The sequence below is a fragment of the Notechis scutatus genome, chromosome 11, assembly GCF_049901735.1.
Source record: "Notechis scutatus isolate UNSWTSFEM ecotype Mainland chromosome 11, rNotScu1.2, whole genome shotgun sequence".
In the NCBI taxonomy this organism is placed as follows: domain Eukaryota; kingdom Metazoa; phylum Chordata; class Lepidosauria; order Squamata; family Elapidae; genus Notechis; species Notechis scutatus.
Genome location: NC_142019.1, coordinates 19,695,029 through 19,710,560, shown reverse-complemented (window position 1 = coordinate 19,710,560; position 15,532 = coordinate 19,695,029). Strand labels below are relative to the sequence as shown.

General features: G+C 41.4%; 1 protein-coding gene across 6 annotated transcripts in view; it reads left to right on the top strand.

The window, feature by feature from the left end:
• The window catches only part of UACA (uveal autoantigen with coiled-coil domains and ankyrin repeats), a 43,095-nt gene that overhangs the window by 834 nt on the left and 26,729 nt on the right, over positions 1-15,532 (top strand). For 2 of the 6 annotated variants that reach the window (XM_087973015.1, XM_087973014.1), the window contains exons 1-2: positions 267-445; positions 15,154-15,287. In XM_087973015.1, coding sequence (XP_087829141.1) covers positions 272-445; positions 15,154-15,287 — 308 coding nt within the window. In that variant the 5' untranslated portion in view covers positions 267-271. Of the gene's footprint in view, positions 1-266; positions 446-11,342; positions 11,729-15,153; positions 15,288-15,532 lie in introns of those variants that run through there. The other 4 variants (XM_087973016.1, XM_026684658.2, XM_026684660.2 and 1 more) reach the window with 3 other exon arrangements.

Here is a 15,532-nt window from a genome sequence, read left to right as displayed (position 1 = left end):
TCTTGGAGCCGCCTTCTTTGGAATGCCAAAGTGCCCCTTTCCCCCTTCTCCATCCCTTGTGCTTTCCCAGATCAGGGTTGCACCTCAGGATGCCACCATGCCAGGTGTGGATGGGAAGGTTGCATGGGAAGGGGTTGACTAGGAACGCCGGTCCCACCTGTTTCTCCCATGTGGAACTCTGGCCCAGGAAGGTGAATTGGGCTGCAAGGTCCTCACCACAATAAAGGGAGGACTGGTGGTTTTGTGTCCAGCAGCCCTGTGAGTATTGCTGATGCTTGACCTGCTGAACAGGACAGGTACACTTTGGGTGCATGGAAGAGAGCAAAGGCAAGATTACCTGCCCTACAAAACCCTTGGCCGAGTGTTGCCGCTTGGGTTCCACAGTTGGTTAGCAGCTGGCCGTACCGCCCAGAGTGTGTGGTTTAGGAGTTGTAGCTCATGTGCAGTAGATTCATTACTATGCTTGGTGATCTTTGTCAAAACTGATAGGTTTTTTTTTTAAAAAAAAAACAAGTTTTATTAATTTTTAAAACACACAAATTATCATTATTCATTACATGTTTAAACCTTTTTCCCTTGTAAATTTAACAAGTCAGATAAATTATGATTCTGTTTTAAACCATTTCCATATAATATACCAAAACCTCTTATTCAATTTCTCTTTACTTCTCTTTACTCTTATTCAATATCATTATTATTATTTCATCTGTTTCTTTCTGACTTAGTTACCATTATTCTCATTCTATATTTCTACAAGTTTTTACCAATTCTCCCCCAAAAGACATATACACACAACACACAAAACATAAAAAAAATATCTTTTGGAAAGTGACTTGGACCCAGGTGTCTCTCTCTTCATGGACTTCAATTATATTCATGCTCATCTTACATATCATTACTTATTTTATTTACCATTCTAAGCCTTCTATATTAACTTCTCCACATATTTCACACTTCTTAATTCTACCTTAATTAATCATCTTAGTTTAAATCATTATATTTGTATCTTTTGTCCATTTTTTATCATCCCTTTGTCTCATCCCTTATGAAAAAAAAGAAAATCAGTTTCTCCTGAAATCATTAATCAGAGTATGATGCCTTTCTATCTCCCCTAAGTTAATCAAATTAATCTTTAAAATAATATCTAATACCCAATCAGATTTTGCTTGGTACATTCTATCTAACTAATACATCCAACACAATTAAGTGCATAATTAGAGAATAAATCCAAATATTAAAAAGAAATACTATAATAAAAATTTTATAATAACATCAATACCATAATTTTATTAAACTCTTTAATTAAAACAATATTCTAAACCTCTCCTATTATTAAGTTTTAAAACCAATCATTTTTAAACATTTTAACATTTTAATCTCTTATCAACTCTTAAACCATTGCAATACTACCATCTCATCTTATGTACCTTGCAAAATCTTTTTTTTTTTTTTTTTTAAATTATACTTTATCCATTATCCATAAAAATTCCTTTTTCCATTTAATTTCAAAACGTTGTAGCTTTTCTCCACCTTTTCCCTTTCTTTCTTTTCCCAACAAACCTTTCTACCCCCTTCTTCTAGCCTCTGCCTTACCGGCTTCCCTTCTCTGTCGTATTTCTTTTCCCCTTTGTTTACAATCATCATATTGGTTTTGCACTTTATTTTTCCCTTTCTTAAATGTTTTTTAGATCTTAAGTCCTTAAATCCTTTAGTTTTCTTCTTTTCTCTTCTTTTCTTTTCTTTCTCTCTTCCTTTTTCTGGATCAAATTCTGAGATTCATTAAAGATGGCTCCTTCCTTTCTTTCTTGTTCCTCTGCTGTCTTCATCTGTTGTAATTTTTGTTGATAATTAGTAAGCGCCATTTCTAAGAAAAGGAAAGCTTCTTCCACACCATTTCTTAGTTCCTCAACAGAAAGAGCCATTATAAATCTTTTCTTTTCTTTTCTCCTTCTTTCTTCTTACAACAACCAGAGTATTCAAAAGAAAATAAAAAGATAAAACAGTCCCAAAGTTATCAATCAGTCCAAACCAAGGCAGAGTTCTCACTTTCTTCTTCTGGGGTGATATCAATCAAAGAGAAAGAAAGTCCAAATCTGTTTAAAGTCTTGTTACAATATATTCTAGTCTTCAAATCCTTAAGGCATCTGCTCCAACAAATCTTAGCATACAAATATTTTCTTTTTAATCCTCTCTCTTCCCACTCATCGCTTAAAACCAATTTCCACCTAAAAAAATAGGTTTCTTAATATCCAGTTATTTATTCCGTAGGAAAAGAGGGAAAGCTATCCTTTCAGCACCTTCAAGCAGCCGCTTTTTCCTCTTCTGGCAGGTATTATTCAGAAAGTCATACTTTTCAGGAATTTTATTAAATATGTCTTAGAGTCCTAGGAGCCAAGAAAAACTTTCTCCTCTCAATCACTTTCTCCACTTCCTCCTGCACATTCTTACCCGGCTGCCAGCTTCTTTGTGGCGGCCATTACGGACCGCCGCTGCACCGTCCTGGGAAAAGGGGTTCTGCCGGCCAGGAGGGGGTCTGCAGCACCCCCAAACCCTTCTCCGGATCCCCTACCTTTCAGCTGCCCCTGCAGGGCAGCCTAGCTCCGTCCCGGCTGGGTCGGAGCCCCAAAAACGGCTAGCGCGGCAGGATCGCGCAGCCGCAAATCCCTGCCGCTCGCGAAGCCGACAAACCGGAAGTTCCAAAACTGATAGGTTTTTTATGGCATTTAGGTTAGTAATGTTGAAATGGAAGAGAGGTTTGTAAAATTTGTTAAATATTTATTTATTGAATTTATATTGCCACCTATTCGCCCATGGCAACTCGAGGTGGCTTACAGAATGTAAAACCATATTTAAAATAAAAAAACAATAAAAACTAAAAAAAGAGTAAAATAAATTAATAAAACAAAATCTGGAAGAAAAAAAATCACCCCCAACTCCCACCCCACCCCGATGACAACAGATCACACGAGCCCTTTGATGGGCTCCATCCCGCTTTGGGTTCCCCAGGCCCGCTGGCAGAACCGAGGTCTTCAGTGCTTTCCGGAAGAGGGGACCGTTCTAATCTCTGGGGGAGGATGTTCCAGAGAGAGGGAGCCACCATGGAGAAGGCCCTTCTTCTGGGTCTCACCAGATGTATCTCCCTTGGGGATGGGACCTGGTCTCAAGCCATGAAGGGCTTTAAAGGTGACAACCAGCAACTTAATTGCACCCGGAAGCAAATCTGCAACCAATGCAGCTCCCGCAAGAGTGCATGTGCACACCGGGGTCTGCACAAAACCATGCAGGCCGCTGCATTTTGCACCAATTGGAGCTTCTGGATGTTATTCAAGGGCAGCCCCATGTAGAGTGCATCGCAATAGTCAAATAGCACCAATGTAGGGAAATTGGCTAATACCTTAAAGGATAAAATCACAATTCAAATTGACCTTATGTTTGAACATTCCAGCCAGTCCACTTTCACCTGTGTCAGGTGTGGGGCTTGCACCTGAGTAGGAAAAAACAAATACATAGAGACCCAGGAAAAGTGGTTTGATAATGCATGTGAGAAAGATTGAAGAGTCCTTGCAAACTGGTGGATGAACTTTTTTCCAACTGATACATTCCATGATTCTGTAAAAAGAATATCCCAGCAAAGACATTGAACTTTTTCTTGTTGATATAAAATTGCTTATTTTATTGAAATAGTTATCTGAAAGATGTAATCTTGCAAAGAGGTTCTGTACTACACTTGTAAAGTAATATTTGCACCCAGGTTTATTCTTTTAGTCCCTACTGTGCATGTTGTATAATAGATTGTCTTGTATTGTCTGATAAGATGCATGAAGTCATATTTTAAGTTATGCTACTTTTTGTGCATAAAACATGCTTCTTGTATACTTTTAAAGTACTATCTAGAATCTAGTGAATAGCCTGTAAATGCTAGTTATTGTAGATTTTCTGGAATTAAAAAATGCCAACAAAAACAATATAGGAAAAGTGAAGTACAAGTGGTCCTGTTTTTAATGACCAACAGTTATTTAGCAATTGAACAAATGGTAATTGTGACTTGTCCTTATATTCTTATGGAGTATCCTACCTTATCTGTGATCATGATTTGCTACAAAGTCAGTGGGGAAACCATCAGAAGGTTGCAAATGATGATCACATAATGCCCCAGTTGCCATCATTATGAGAGGATTACATGTAATTATGATTGATGATTATATTAAATTTCCTTTGAAATGTTTCTGTTCAGTTTGGGAAAATAGTACTTTTGTATATGTGGTTATATGTTTTTAATCAGTTATGTCACAGTTTAAGTCTGGTTCTGAATGTGGCCAAACTATGACTCTAATTCAAAATTCTGTAGTATTCTGGTATATTTGGGGGGAATGAATTTAGCAATTGCATGAGAAAGAATAGAATTTGTTTGCTTGTAAGATGAACAAAAGGTGTGTCCATTTAATCAGCACAATAATACCTTGAATTAATCACAAGTTTTTGGCCAGAGGTGCTTTGAAATAGCTTCAAAGACTCTTCTGTGAATAATTAGTTCCTTTATAGGAGGTAGTCTTACTGGGTTGTTTACGTTTTTTAAATACAAAAAGTACATGTTTATCCACTAATTTATCCACTAATAATACTTCATAGAAGGTGTTCAGGTGTTCAACATAGAGTTGCATAATTAGTGGATAAATGAGTTAAGACTTGTCTATTAATTATAGGGTGTAAAGGAGGCTTATTCTAAAACCTGCTGTTCTAGAGTTCTCTTCAAGAATGTCAATATTTTGTCCCTCCCAGATGAAGAGCTGAACACCATGAATCAGAAAGGCTTAACCCTTCAAAGGCCGCATCAGGGTGGCCCATTATTTCCGTCTGGGGTTTAGCAAGCGAGTGAAGCCATTCGTGGGCGGGGTGGGGTGGGGGGTGGGAGGCTTTAAGCCTCCTACCTCTCAACAGTCGCAGTGAAGGAAGATGGAGGAAATAGGGAAAATTGTTTTCTTGATTCAAGTCTGTAGAGACTCTCCGTCCTCCAGGTCCTTGTTGCCCCGAAGGTGCTTTTTTTTCCAGGAGGCAACTGGAATTTCCTGTTTTTTCTTTTGAAGACTTTTTGCTTCTCATCCCAGAAGCTTCTTTAGCTCTGACAGGATGGTGGGGAATGGAAGGGTTTATACTCCTTGCAGACAGCTGGTCATCTGCATCCTTTTAGAGGGTGCTTGAAGCACTTGGAGGTTTATCTGTGTCCAGTGGGTCACCTGAGTGGTACTCCTGGGTCCTGTAGTCTGCAATTTAGTTTTCACTGGAAATCCCTTCCTACTCCCACACCATGTTTTCTTGATTCCAAAAGGCAGGAAAAGATGAACAATGGGTTATTCCTCATCATTTTAGCCATTGCCTAAATCGGTCCTGCGCTTTCTTTTGCTAGTTGGGCCTGCAAATACTTGCTGATATCATCTCTCCATCTTGTTTCAGGTTTCCTTTGTGGACACTTTTGATCCAGTGGGATCCATTCTATGACTGCCTTGGTCCACCTACCCTCAGTTCTTCTTGCTATGTGACCAGCCCACTTCCATTGCAATTCTTTGACTTTATTGATGGCATTGGACGTGTGCATTTGTTCTCTAATCCATGCGCAGGATGTCTTTCTATCTTCTCTTGTAAGAAAGGAAATTTCACTTGACTTCAGGAAATAAGTTTTACCACTATTCAGTAACGGGCAAGGAGGTAGTGCACTGTCCTTTGCTGAAGAGGTTTAAAGGGAGGCCTTCTTGACTGGCTATTGTAGTAGTCTATCCCTATCCTGCGCAGGGGTTTGGGACAACTCTCTGTGGCCAGCTCACCACCACCAACTTGCCACCACCAACTTGCCATCACTAAGTCACCACAGGACAATTCCTCATGGCCAACTTGCCGCAGGCAGGCGGAGGGAGAGCCAGGTGGGTGAGCGAGCAGGTGGGCAGACTGCAGGGCAGGATGGACAATGGGGAGGTGGTGGCCATGGGCTTCCCATTTTCACACCCATCGTCACTGCCGCCACGCTAGGCTGCAAGGGGAAGAGGCCAGGGACGGTGGCAATGGCAGTTGCGGTGGTCAGCAGGGAAGCAGTGGAGGCTGGGGGCATCCCATTTTCACACCCACTGTCCCTGCTGATGCTGCTGATGCGGAACTGCTGCTTCACTGAACTCGCATAGCAGCCGCATCGGTGGCGGCTTTGAGCCTGGCGTGGCTGTGGCATCAACAGTGGTTCTGAGCCCTCTGGCTGCCCATGGTGAGTTGTCTCTGCGGCGAGTTGGCTGCATGGAGATGTCCTGTGGCGATTTAGCGGCAGCGAATTGGTAGCAACGGTTCTGGCTGCAGTGAGTTATTCCATTCTGCTGGGCAATGGGTTGGACTAGTTGATACCCCAAATCTCTTCTAACCTACAGAATCAGTAGAGAATAACCAGGAATCAAGATAATTAGAATAGGGTGTAAACCTTAACACACACACCCATTTTAAATAAAAGTTATATGGGAAAAATTAGGTAACAAACAAGGAAATACATTTTATTTTGATCGTTTGCATAGAAGGTTCAGTTTTATCAAGCAAGACCGGAAACTGGATTAGTTGCCTTTGACTAGCAGAAAACTTTCTCAGTTGGGCAAAACACACACTTCCAATTCCATTTGCCAGTAATCATCTTCTTAAAGGAGTGTCTCCATTTGTATTTTGATTTATAACCAAAAAGGTTTTCATATAATTACAAGTGATGGTGTGTAACTATCAACTGGATTTAATTTTTCTTGTTCCTCAGAGTGAGTGGGTGTGTTATCTGGTTATCTGGTTTGGAGGGAGTGTCGTTTTTGGAAATAAATTGTAATTTTTCCGGTATACAGAATTGCCTAACTTCTGACTCCCTTTTCCTGAAATATGTAAAGCTATTTAGGCTCATGGGAATGCATTCTGCTCTCACGCCATCTCTAATTGGCTTCAGTTTTGTTTTGTATAAAATAACGATACTTTCCTTGTTCATAATGTTTTTTTCTCAATGGCTAAGTTATGAAATTGGCAAGCACATACTTAAAAAAGAGTCAAATAATAAATGGAAAAAGCTATCGACAGGTCAGTATGCGTTGGTTGCTTTTGATCCCTTCTTTTCTGTACATAAGAGAGAATATTTATGTGTGAGGGATGCTTTTATAACTTTAAGAAGATCTACATTGGAAAGTAGAGGATGGGAGTGCATATCAAGGCCCAGTCCAAGAATGAGAGCAATGCAAGCCAAGCTTCCGTTTTTATTTGCTCATGCCCAATAGAAGACGAAACCTTTGCTATCTCAGCCTAACGAGGTCCTTAGGGAGTGGCTATCTTAGCACACTTCCTCTGTCTCCTCTCCAGCTCCAGGCTGTGTCGCGTCTTGTCTCCACCTTGCCTTGGAATGTGCTCCCTCTTTCCTAAGAAATGGCTTCTTCACTGCAGTCCACCACAGTGCAGCTCTCTTACAGTTCTGGAGCTCTTCACTGCTTTTCCTGTCATCAACTATGGTGTCCTTCCAGGTTGTCGGGGGGAGTTGAAGCGGGGAGATACTTTGGCAGGGATTCCATCCATTCCTATTGGGACATACCCAGAATGTGGTGCTGTGGGGGACTCACGTTCATCCCCTTGATCATTGATTGGTGCTGTCCCACAGAGTTCTGTCAACAACTGCAATAGGACCTCTCTTGGAAAGTGACCAAAGTTGCATTTGGTGCAAAAGGGGATGACCAGATTGGTGCAAGAAACAGGGATCATGTAGCACCTAGGCTGAGAGATTGGCAGAGGTTGCTGGCTCTGATTGAAGATGCAGGCATGATTGAAGATGCTGCTCTTCAGCTTTAAAGCCCTGTGTGACCCCATGGCCTCCCATGAAGCTGTCCATTTACTTGGACCATTTGTTATCTGCAAAATTGGTACTCACCTTTTCTATTCTTTTATGCAAGTCTTTATAAATACAACAAATAGCCCAGGTGTCAGCTATGGAATTCATCGCTGCCACATAGTTGAAGAAAGTGGGGGGGGGGGTTGATGTTAATTGAGTAGCTCTTAGAAGTCAAAATATATTATTTTGATAGTTCAAGGTTACAGAGTGTGGTGCAGAAAGAATTAAAACTTACTTTGGGATTGGTGCACGTGATGTGGTGATGAAGGAACAAGGGATGGGTTGTAGCTTGGGACTTTGTGGGGAAGCCGGGAAGATTTAGTTCTGGGTTTCCCCAGTATGTGCCAGGTATTGTTCTAATACAAGTACTTTGAGATGGTGTGTGTCTTGGAGTTACTGACAGGAATGGAATTTCCCTGGCACGCTGACACCAGGGCCTAGATACGTGCTTAATATTAGACCCCTGGAACTTTCTTCCAGCTTGAACAGGAGCTATTGACACACACTCATGGATTACATTTGTTTAATCAGGTCTGTATCCTCTAATGGTAGCATAAACAGTCCTTTTTTGCAATATTCTATGATAGGTTGTCATGGGTGACTTTTGAATGTTTTGCTGAAATTAAAGTACACTGTATCCACTGTATTTCTACGGTTAGTAAACTGGACACTCTTGTCAAAAAGGAACAGCAGCAGGTTGGTTTGCCGTGATCTGTTCTTGATAAACCCATGCTGGGTCTTGCCAAATTATCTCTCTGAGAAAATGATAATTTAGTCTGTTGTAGGGTTCTCCTGGTTATTGATGTCAAACTGACCAGCCTATAATTAGTCATTTTCTTTTTCACTATTTGAAGACAGGAACATAATTTGCCCTTCTCCAATTACCTGACACTTCATCCATTCTCCATATTTTTAAAATAATGCAAAAAGAGGCTCTGAGATAACATCCATGAGCTCTGAAAATTTTTGGATGGAATATTCCTGGCGACTTAACCTTAATTCCTCTTTAGTTCCTTGGTTCCCAGTTGTTCCTTTCTTTGTTAGTTGGTCTGCTAAGTTTGATCTGAACTCTATTCCCCTTAGGAAAAAACACAAAAGTTAATTAGGAATTGGTGGGATCTACTACACTGCTCAAAAAAATAAAGGGAACACAAAAATAAGACATCCTAGATCTGAATGAATGAAATATTCTTATTAAATACTATGTTCATTACATAGTTGAATGTGCTGACAACAAAATCTCACAAAAATTATCAATGGAAATCAAATTGAGCAACCCATGGAGGTCTGGATTTGGAGCTACACTCAAAATTAAAGTGGAAAAAAACACTACAGGCTGATCCAACTTTGATGTATGTCCTTAAAACAAGTCAAAATGAGGCTCAGTAGTGTGTGTGGCCTCCACGTGCCTGTATGACCTCCCTACAATGCCTGGGCATGCTCCTGATGAGGTGGCGGATGGTCTCCTGAGGGATCTCCTCCCACACCTGGACTAAAGCATCCCCCAACTCCTGGACAGTCTGTGGTGTAATGTGGCGTTGGTGGATGGAGCAAGACATGATGTCCCAGATGTGCTCAATTGGACTCGGGCCTGGGGAACAGGCAGGCCAGTCCATAGCATCAATGCCTCATCTTGCAGGAACTGCTGACACACTCCAGCCACATGAGGTCTAGCATTGTCTTGCATTAGGAGGAACCCAGGGCCAACCGCACCAGCATATGGTCTCACAAGGGGTCTCAGGATCTAATCTCGGTACCTAATGGCAGTCAGGTTACCTCTGGCGAGCACATGGAGGGCTGTGCGGCACCCTAAAGAAATGCCACCCCACACCATTACTGTCCCACTGCCAAACCGGTCATGCTGGAGGATGTTGCAGGCAGCAGAACGTTAAGACTTGTCAAAATAGTACAACCTATTTTGCAAGATGTAGCCCACTTCAGCTCTCAATACAGCTGCCACTGGCTGCTCAGAGGACAATCAGATATCATCTATCTGCAGATCCTTGAAAAAGAGAACAAATGACAGCTGATCTGACAAGAGGAACTTTTTTTTGAAGACAGAAAAGAGAGACTAATCAGTCTGACATAAACACCCAGGAAGACTCTAGAGCAGATGATAAAGCAATTTGATCCTATAAATAATGCAGTTATTCCAATAGTAAATATTTACCAGTAACAAATCTCAGGTTAACCTTATTCATTGTTTGACTGCTAGTTTCCTAAATAAGTTGTGGGGATTCTTTGGGCATTTCATATTTTAATTTCAGCAAAGCACTTATTGAAGTATTCCATGATAATCTAATTACAAGCCATTTAATATAGTTTAGTTGGCATGTCTATTAGGTGGATGTTCACCATTAGGAGAGAGAGGAGAGAGAGAAGGGCGTCTGCGTTTTTTTACATTGAGTATTTTCACAAGCCTTTTCAACAAGCCTATAGAAAAACAGCCACAGAATTTAGCTGAACCTTTCTTTTGTGAATGAAAACTTCTATGAAAACATCTATTTTTTAAAAGGCAAATGTACCTGGTACACTTTCTAAGTTAACTTCTGAGAAGATTTTCCAAAATAGACTTGTAGATTCCTTCTGTTAGATCAGGGCTGTGAAACTCTCAGCCTGCAGGCCAGAGGCGTCAAGCAAGCACTGGCCACGCCAATGCCCGGTTTAGCGAAGGAGGGAAAAGTCACGACACGTCACGTGACACCGCCATGACAATGCGACTTTGACACCCCTGTGTAACATTGTTGAAATGCCATTTGATCACAGAGTGGAAGTTACTGTACAGGTAGTCCTTGACTTACGACCACAATTGAGCCCAAAATGTGTGTTGCTAAGTAAGATGCTTGTTAAGTGAGTTTTGACCCATTTACAACCTTTCTTGCCACAGTTGTTAAGTGAATTGCAGTTAAGTTAGTAACCTGGTTGTTCAGTGAATCTGGCTTCCCAGATTTGGCTTTGCTTGACGGTAGGTCACAAAAGGGGATCACAGGACCCCGGAACACTGCAACCGTCTTAAATGTGCCAAGCAGCCGAAGGTTGATCCCCTGACCATGGTGGGCCTTCTGCAACAGTCCTAAGTCACTTTGTTCAGTGCTGTTGTAATTTGAATGGTCCCTAAGCGAATGGTTGTAAGTCAAGGACTAGCTGTGCCTGAAGGCCGCGATGTGCCAGGCCGTCTGGCTGGTGTTTAGAAAGCCGGTCAGGGGCTTCCCCTTGGAGCCTCCCCTGTTTTTGGAGGATGTCGCCCACTTGTGGTGGCAGCAACGTGTCCATTCTTATTAGCTGACATATTACTCACTGGTCGAGCATGCACTGAATGTATTATTAGCCATTTTTTTCCTATCGCCCTGCTATCAAGTACCAGGAGAATCAGAAAATAGCTCTGGACCCGTGTGAGACTGTCTGCATATTGTTTACAGGATATTTTGGACCTGGGTAATACTTACCATGTCCGAATTGCTGCAGCAGTAGTTGGTGCCACTGCCCAAAGGCTGCAAGCCAAAGCCAGGCGCTCCACGGAGGTTTCCTTCCCCAGTGCCAGGCAGTGGCAGCCCAAGCAATTGTCAGGACATGCTGGGGAGACTGTTGGGCTTGGCAGAGTTCTGGAGGCTTGTCAGTCATGAGGACTGAAGAAGAGCCGGGGGATGAAGAGGGCCCGGCTGAGGATCCCAGCTAAGAAAGCGTGGCCAGGATGCTTACAGCAGGGCAGCAAAAGCCCAGATGACATCGCGTCGCCTCCTTGGGCTCAGGCGGGCTGTTTTGGTTCTGTAGTGGGTGAATTGTTTGCTCTCAGCTTCTAGGATTTGGAACTCTAGGATGAGTTGCTGGTTTTCATGTGCTCTTAAAAACGGAGTAGGTACCATGTGTTTGATAATAAGCCAAGCAATTTTGGGCAGTGCAATCTTAAATTTGTTCCAATACGTATGATCCCTTTTTAATTTTGGTTGACTTCCACAGTTGTAAAGATTTTGTTTATCATTATAATTTTCTTCAGTTATTGGTTAAATTACAACTACATTTACATCAAAGATGCTGGATAAATTTACATAATCTAGTGTAGAAAAAGTTTGAATTTATTGACATATTTATTGACAGGTATTTGTAGAATGTGTAATTTTTAAATGCATTCCAACTATAAACGGTTATTGTTACTGTGACAAACCCTCCAAAATATTTTTTTAATGTCACTTTTGGCAATTTTTTTTAAAAAAGTTGAATCATTAACTTTGCAACTTATGAACTGTTGTAAAGTTCACTAAAGGAAGCATTTATTTCCGTAGGATTGAAACTCCAAGAGGCATTTTTGGAAGAAGCCAATATATGTGTTTCAGTCTGTAATATATAGATAAAATGAGGTGGTTGAAATAACATTTTTTTTGGACTCAAAATGTCCCTGCCTTGCTGGGACCCCCCTAACTTGGAAGGATTGTGTTAGTGATTTCCCAGTCCAATTCAGCTGTATATTTGCTGCAAATGTTTAGTCCATGCTTGAAGCTAATGAGGCATTTTGGAGCAAGGGACACATTTTGTGATAAGCAGTGATTGGGAAGTATAATTCTTCCTGTAGATGCTTGGTTTCTTTGAATGTTTGATTTCAGGATCTGGCTGCAGTTTGGAAGGAATGGGAGACAAACTGCAAGACATTTTGGGGAGGTTCATCCAGCGCTGCATTTCCATCACTTCCTTGGTGCTGTGACTTCCAGTCTCATGTTTGTGATGCTCTTGCAGTATCTGACCTGGTTTTGAAAGGGTGATTTCATTTGATTTGATTTAGCTTGGAAAGGATACAAATGGATCTGAATGGTGTTATGAGGTCTGTTTGGCAAGCGGGAAAGACCTTTGAAAAGAGCTGGGAGGAGAAAGTTTAGAGAGCAACGGGGCCGGGAGTGACCCCAGGCCACCCAAGTCCAATAAAGGCCACCATTAGTTGTGGGATAATGAATTAAAATGTCTGCATCTGTTTTGCTCATTGATTTTGACCGGGGAAGTTGAGCAGGCTCTTCTTGCCTGAGTCTGAGGGGACTTGGCACACAGACAGATGGCGGCCTCCTTCTATTTTGTTGAAGCCATGTAGACAACAACTGCGGGTGTTCATCTTTAAATTGCATTGTGGAGATGGGAAAGATGCAACTATAATTGTGTACTTCTCATTTCAACTGCCCTCTGAGGTTCTCCTTCCACAAGGGAAGCTACGTTACGGACGAGGAAATGAGTGAAATTAGAAGAATGATTTGTAAATGGTGGCTTGCAATGCAAATTGGACAATGCTTCTTCCTTGATGCATGAATGTGAACGCACTTGCTTCAAAAAAGCCGCCTGCTCTGGTAGCTCCTGTCCTCATCGGCTTTTCTTTTTATGCAATGCTTTCCGCAGTATTGGCTGAAGAAAACAAACACATTTTGTGCAATAGGAATGGAGTCTTTGGTGCTTATGCCTTTTGTTTCCCTCTCATCTCCTAGATGAGACAGATCCTCTCTAGATTCTCTGCTTATTTTTTTCCTTGAAGTTTAATCTTCAAGGAGTCTGGAGAACAGGAGAAAAATATTTGCTTGAATTGTGGCTCAGATGCTGTTGCTCTCATGTGGGGAAGCTGTGGGATCACACACAGGTACTGTTTTTTTCCAGTCTGTGGTAATGATCAGAGCTGGGGAGGATGAGGAGATTTTGAGGGGGGGAAGACTGGTTGAAAACCAAATAATACAGCCTGTGCACAATTATTAGGCAAGTTGCATCTTGGAGGATTAATTTCAGTATTGAACAACCTCAGTCCTCTCGGTCAATCCAAAATGTTAATAAACCTCAAACCTGAACACTTAAGAAAGTAAAAGTGAGGTTTTGGCTTTCTTAGGAGAATATGCACAATTATTGGGCAACTATGCAACTCAAAGAAAAATGAAAATTTTCCCATCTTGTTTGTTTTCATCTGTTAAAGTGAGAATAATAAGCAAACAATTCAGAATGCACCAATAAACATTTCTGATAATCAGTGAGCAATATAGCCACCCTTCTTTTCAGTGACAATCATAACCTTCCATTGATGGAGTCTGATGGTTTGTTGATCTGTTGACGATCAACTTTTTGCGCAGCAGGAACCACGGCCTCCCAGACACCGTTGAGAGAGGTGGACTGTTTTCCTTCACCGTAGATCCCCCGTTTCAGAAGGGCCCACAAGTTCCCAGTTGGGGTTAGTCAGGTGAGGAAGGGGGCCATGTCATTATTCTGACATCGTTAAGGCCTTTACTGGCCAGCCACGCAGTGAAGTATGTTGGTGCGTGCAATGGAGCCTTGTCCTGCATGGGCTTCTTGAAAGATGCAGACATTTCCGGTACCACTGCATGAAGAAAGTGTCTTCTAAAAGTGGCAGCAGGTTTGAGAGTTGATTTTGAGTCCACCTTCAACTGGAAAAAGTCCAACTAGGTCATCTCTAATGATACCAGCCCATACCAGTACCCTACCTCCACCTTCCGTCTGGTCCATCAAGGATCATTCTCATCTCTTCAGTCCATGAAACCTTTGAAAAATCTGTCTTCAGATATTTCTAGGCCCAGCCTTGCCGTTTCAACTTTTGTGTCTTGTTCAGTGGTGGCCGGGTTTCAGCCTTCCCTACCTTGGCCATGACTCTGAGCACTGAACACCTGGTACTTCTGGGCACTCCAGGTAGGTTGCAGTTCTGGAATATGACACCGCTGGAGGATAATGAGTTCCTAGTAGCCTCACGTTTGATTCTTCCTGAATCTTTGGCAGTTAATGTGTGTCTTTTTTTCTCTCTACACATTTCTTGCAGCCCTGATGACTATTTGCAACAAAACATTTGATGGTTCCGAGATCACACAGCAATATCTTAGCAATTTCAAGAGTGCTGCATCCCTCTGAAAGGCTTTTTACATTTTTTGACTTTTGAGAGTCAGTTAAATCTCTTTTTTTGGCCTATTTTGCTTGAGGAGAAGAAGCTATACTAAAAATAATACTAAATAGTACTAAAAGAAATAATACTAAAATAAGCAGTTTAAAGTGGCTGCTAAAATGTAATTGAGTAGAGTTATTCCTTATATTCTTAGGCCAGAGTAACGCTTCCTCCAGGGAGTTTGCCTGTAAAAGTGCTTACAATCTGACTTTTTAAGTGGTTTCTCCATTTACAGTGTGCCAGAGCAGCAACAATTCTTTTAGCTCATCCATTTTTATACAAAATACAAATACAAAATAAAAATATTTTTTGGAATTCCTGCTAGATTCTCCAATACTGATGCTTATTATATTTTTTTGCATTTTTCAAACAGTTGACTGCAGATTGGAACAAATATGATGATCGTTTGATGAAAGCAGCTGAAAGGGGTGATGTGGAGAAGATCTTGTCTGTCCTTGCTAAAAAAGGAGTGAACCCCACAAAACTGGATGTGGAAGGGAGATCTGCGTAAGTAGAAGGATAAGTTTGATTGCAACTATCCCCCCAACCATTGGCAGTTTTGGGGGAAACCTGTATGGGCAGCTCTTCATCTGAACTAGATTTTCCAGAGGGATGTTATTCCTAATAGTCCTTAATATAAACTTGATTTAGTGTTTATTTCTTAGGAAACCTCCTTAACCCTTAAAACAAATGCCGTAGAAAAATTCTTAAATAAATAGAAAGTTGTTGAGGCTTTTATGCTGGGAAGGGAA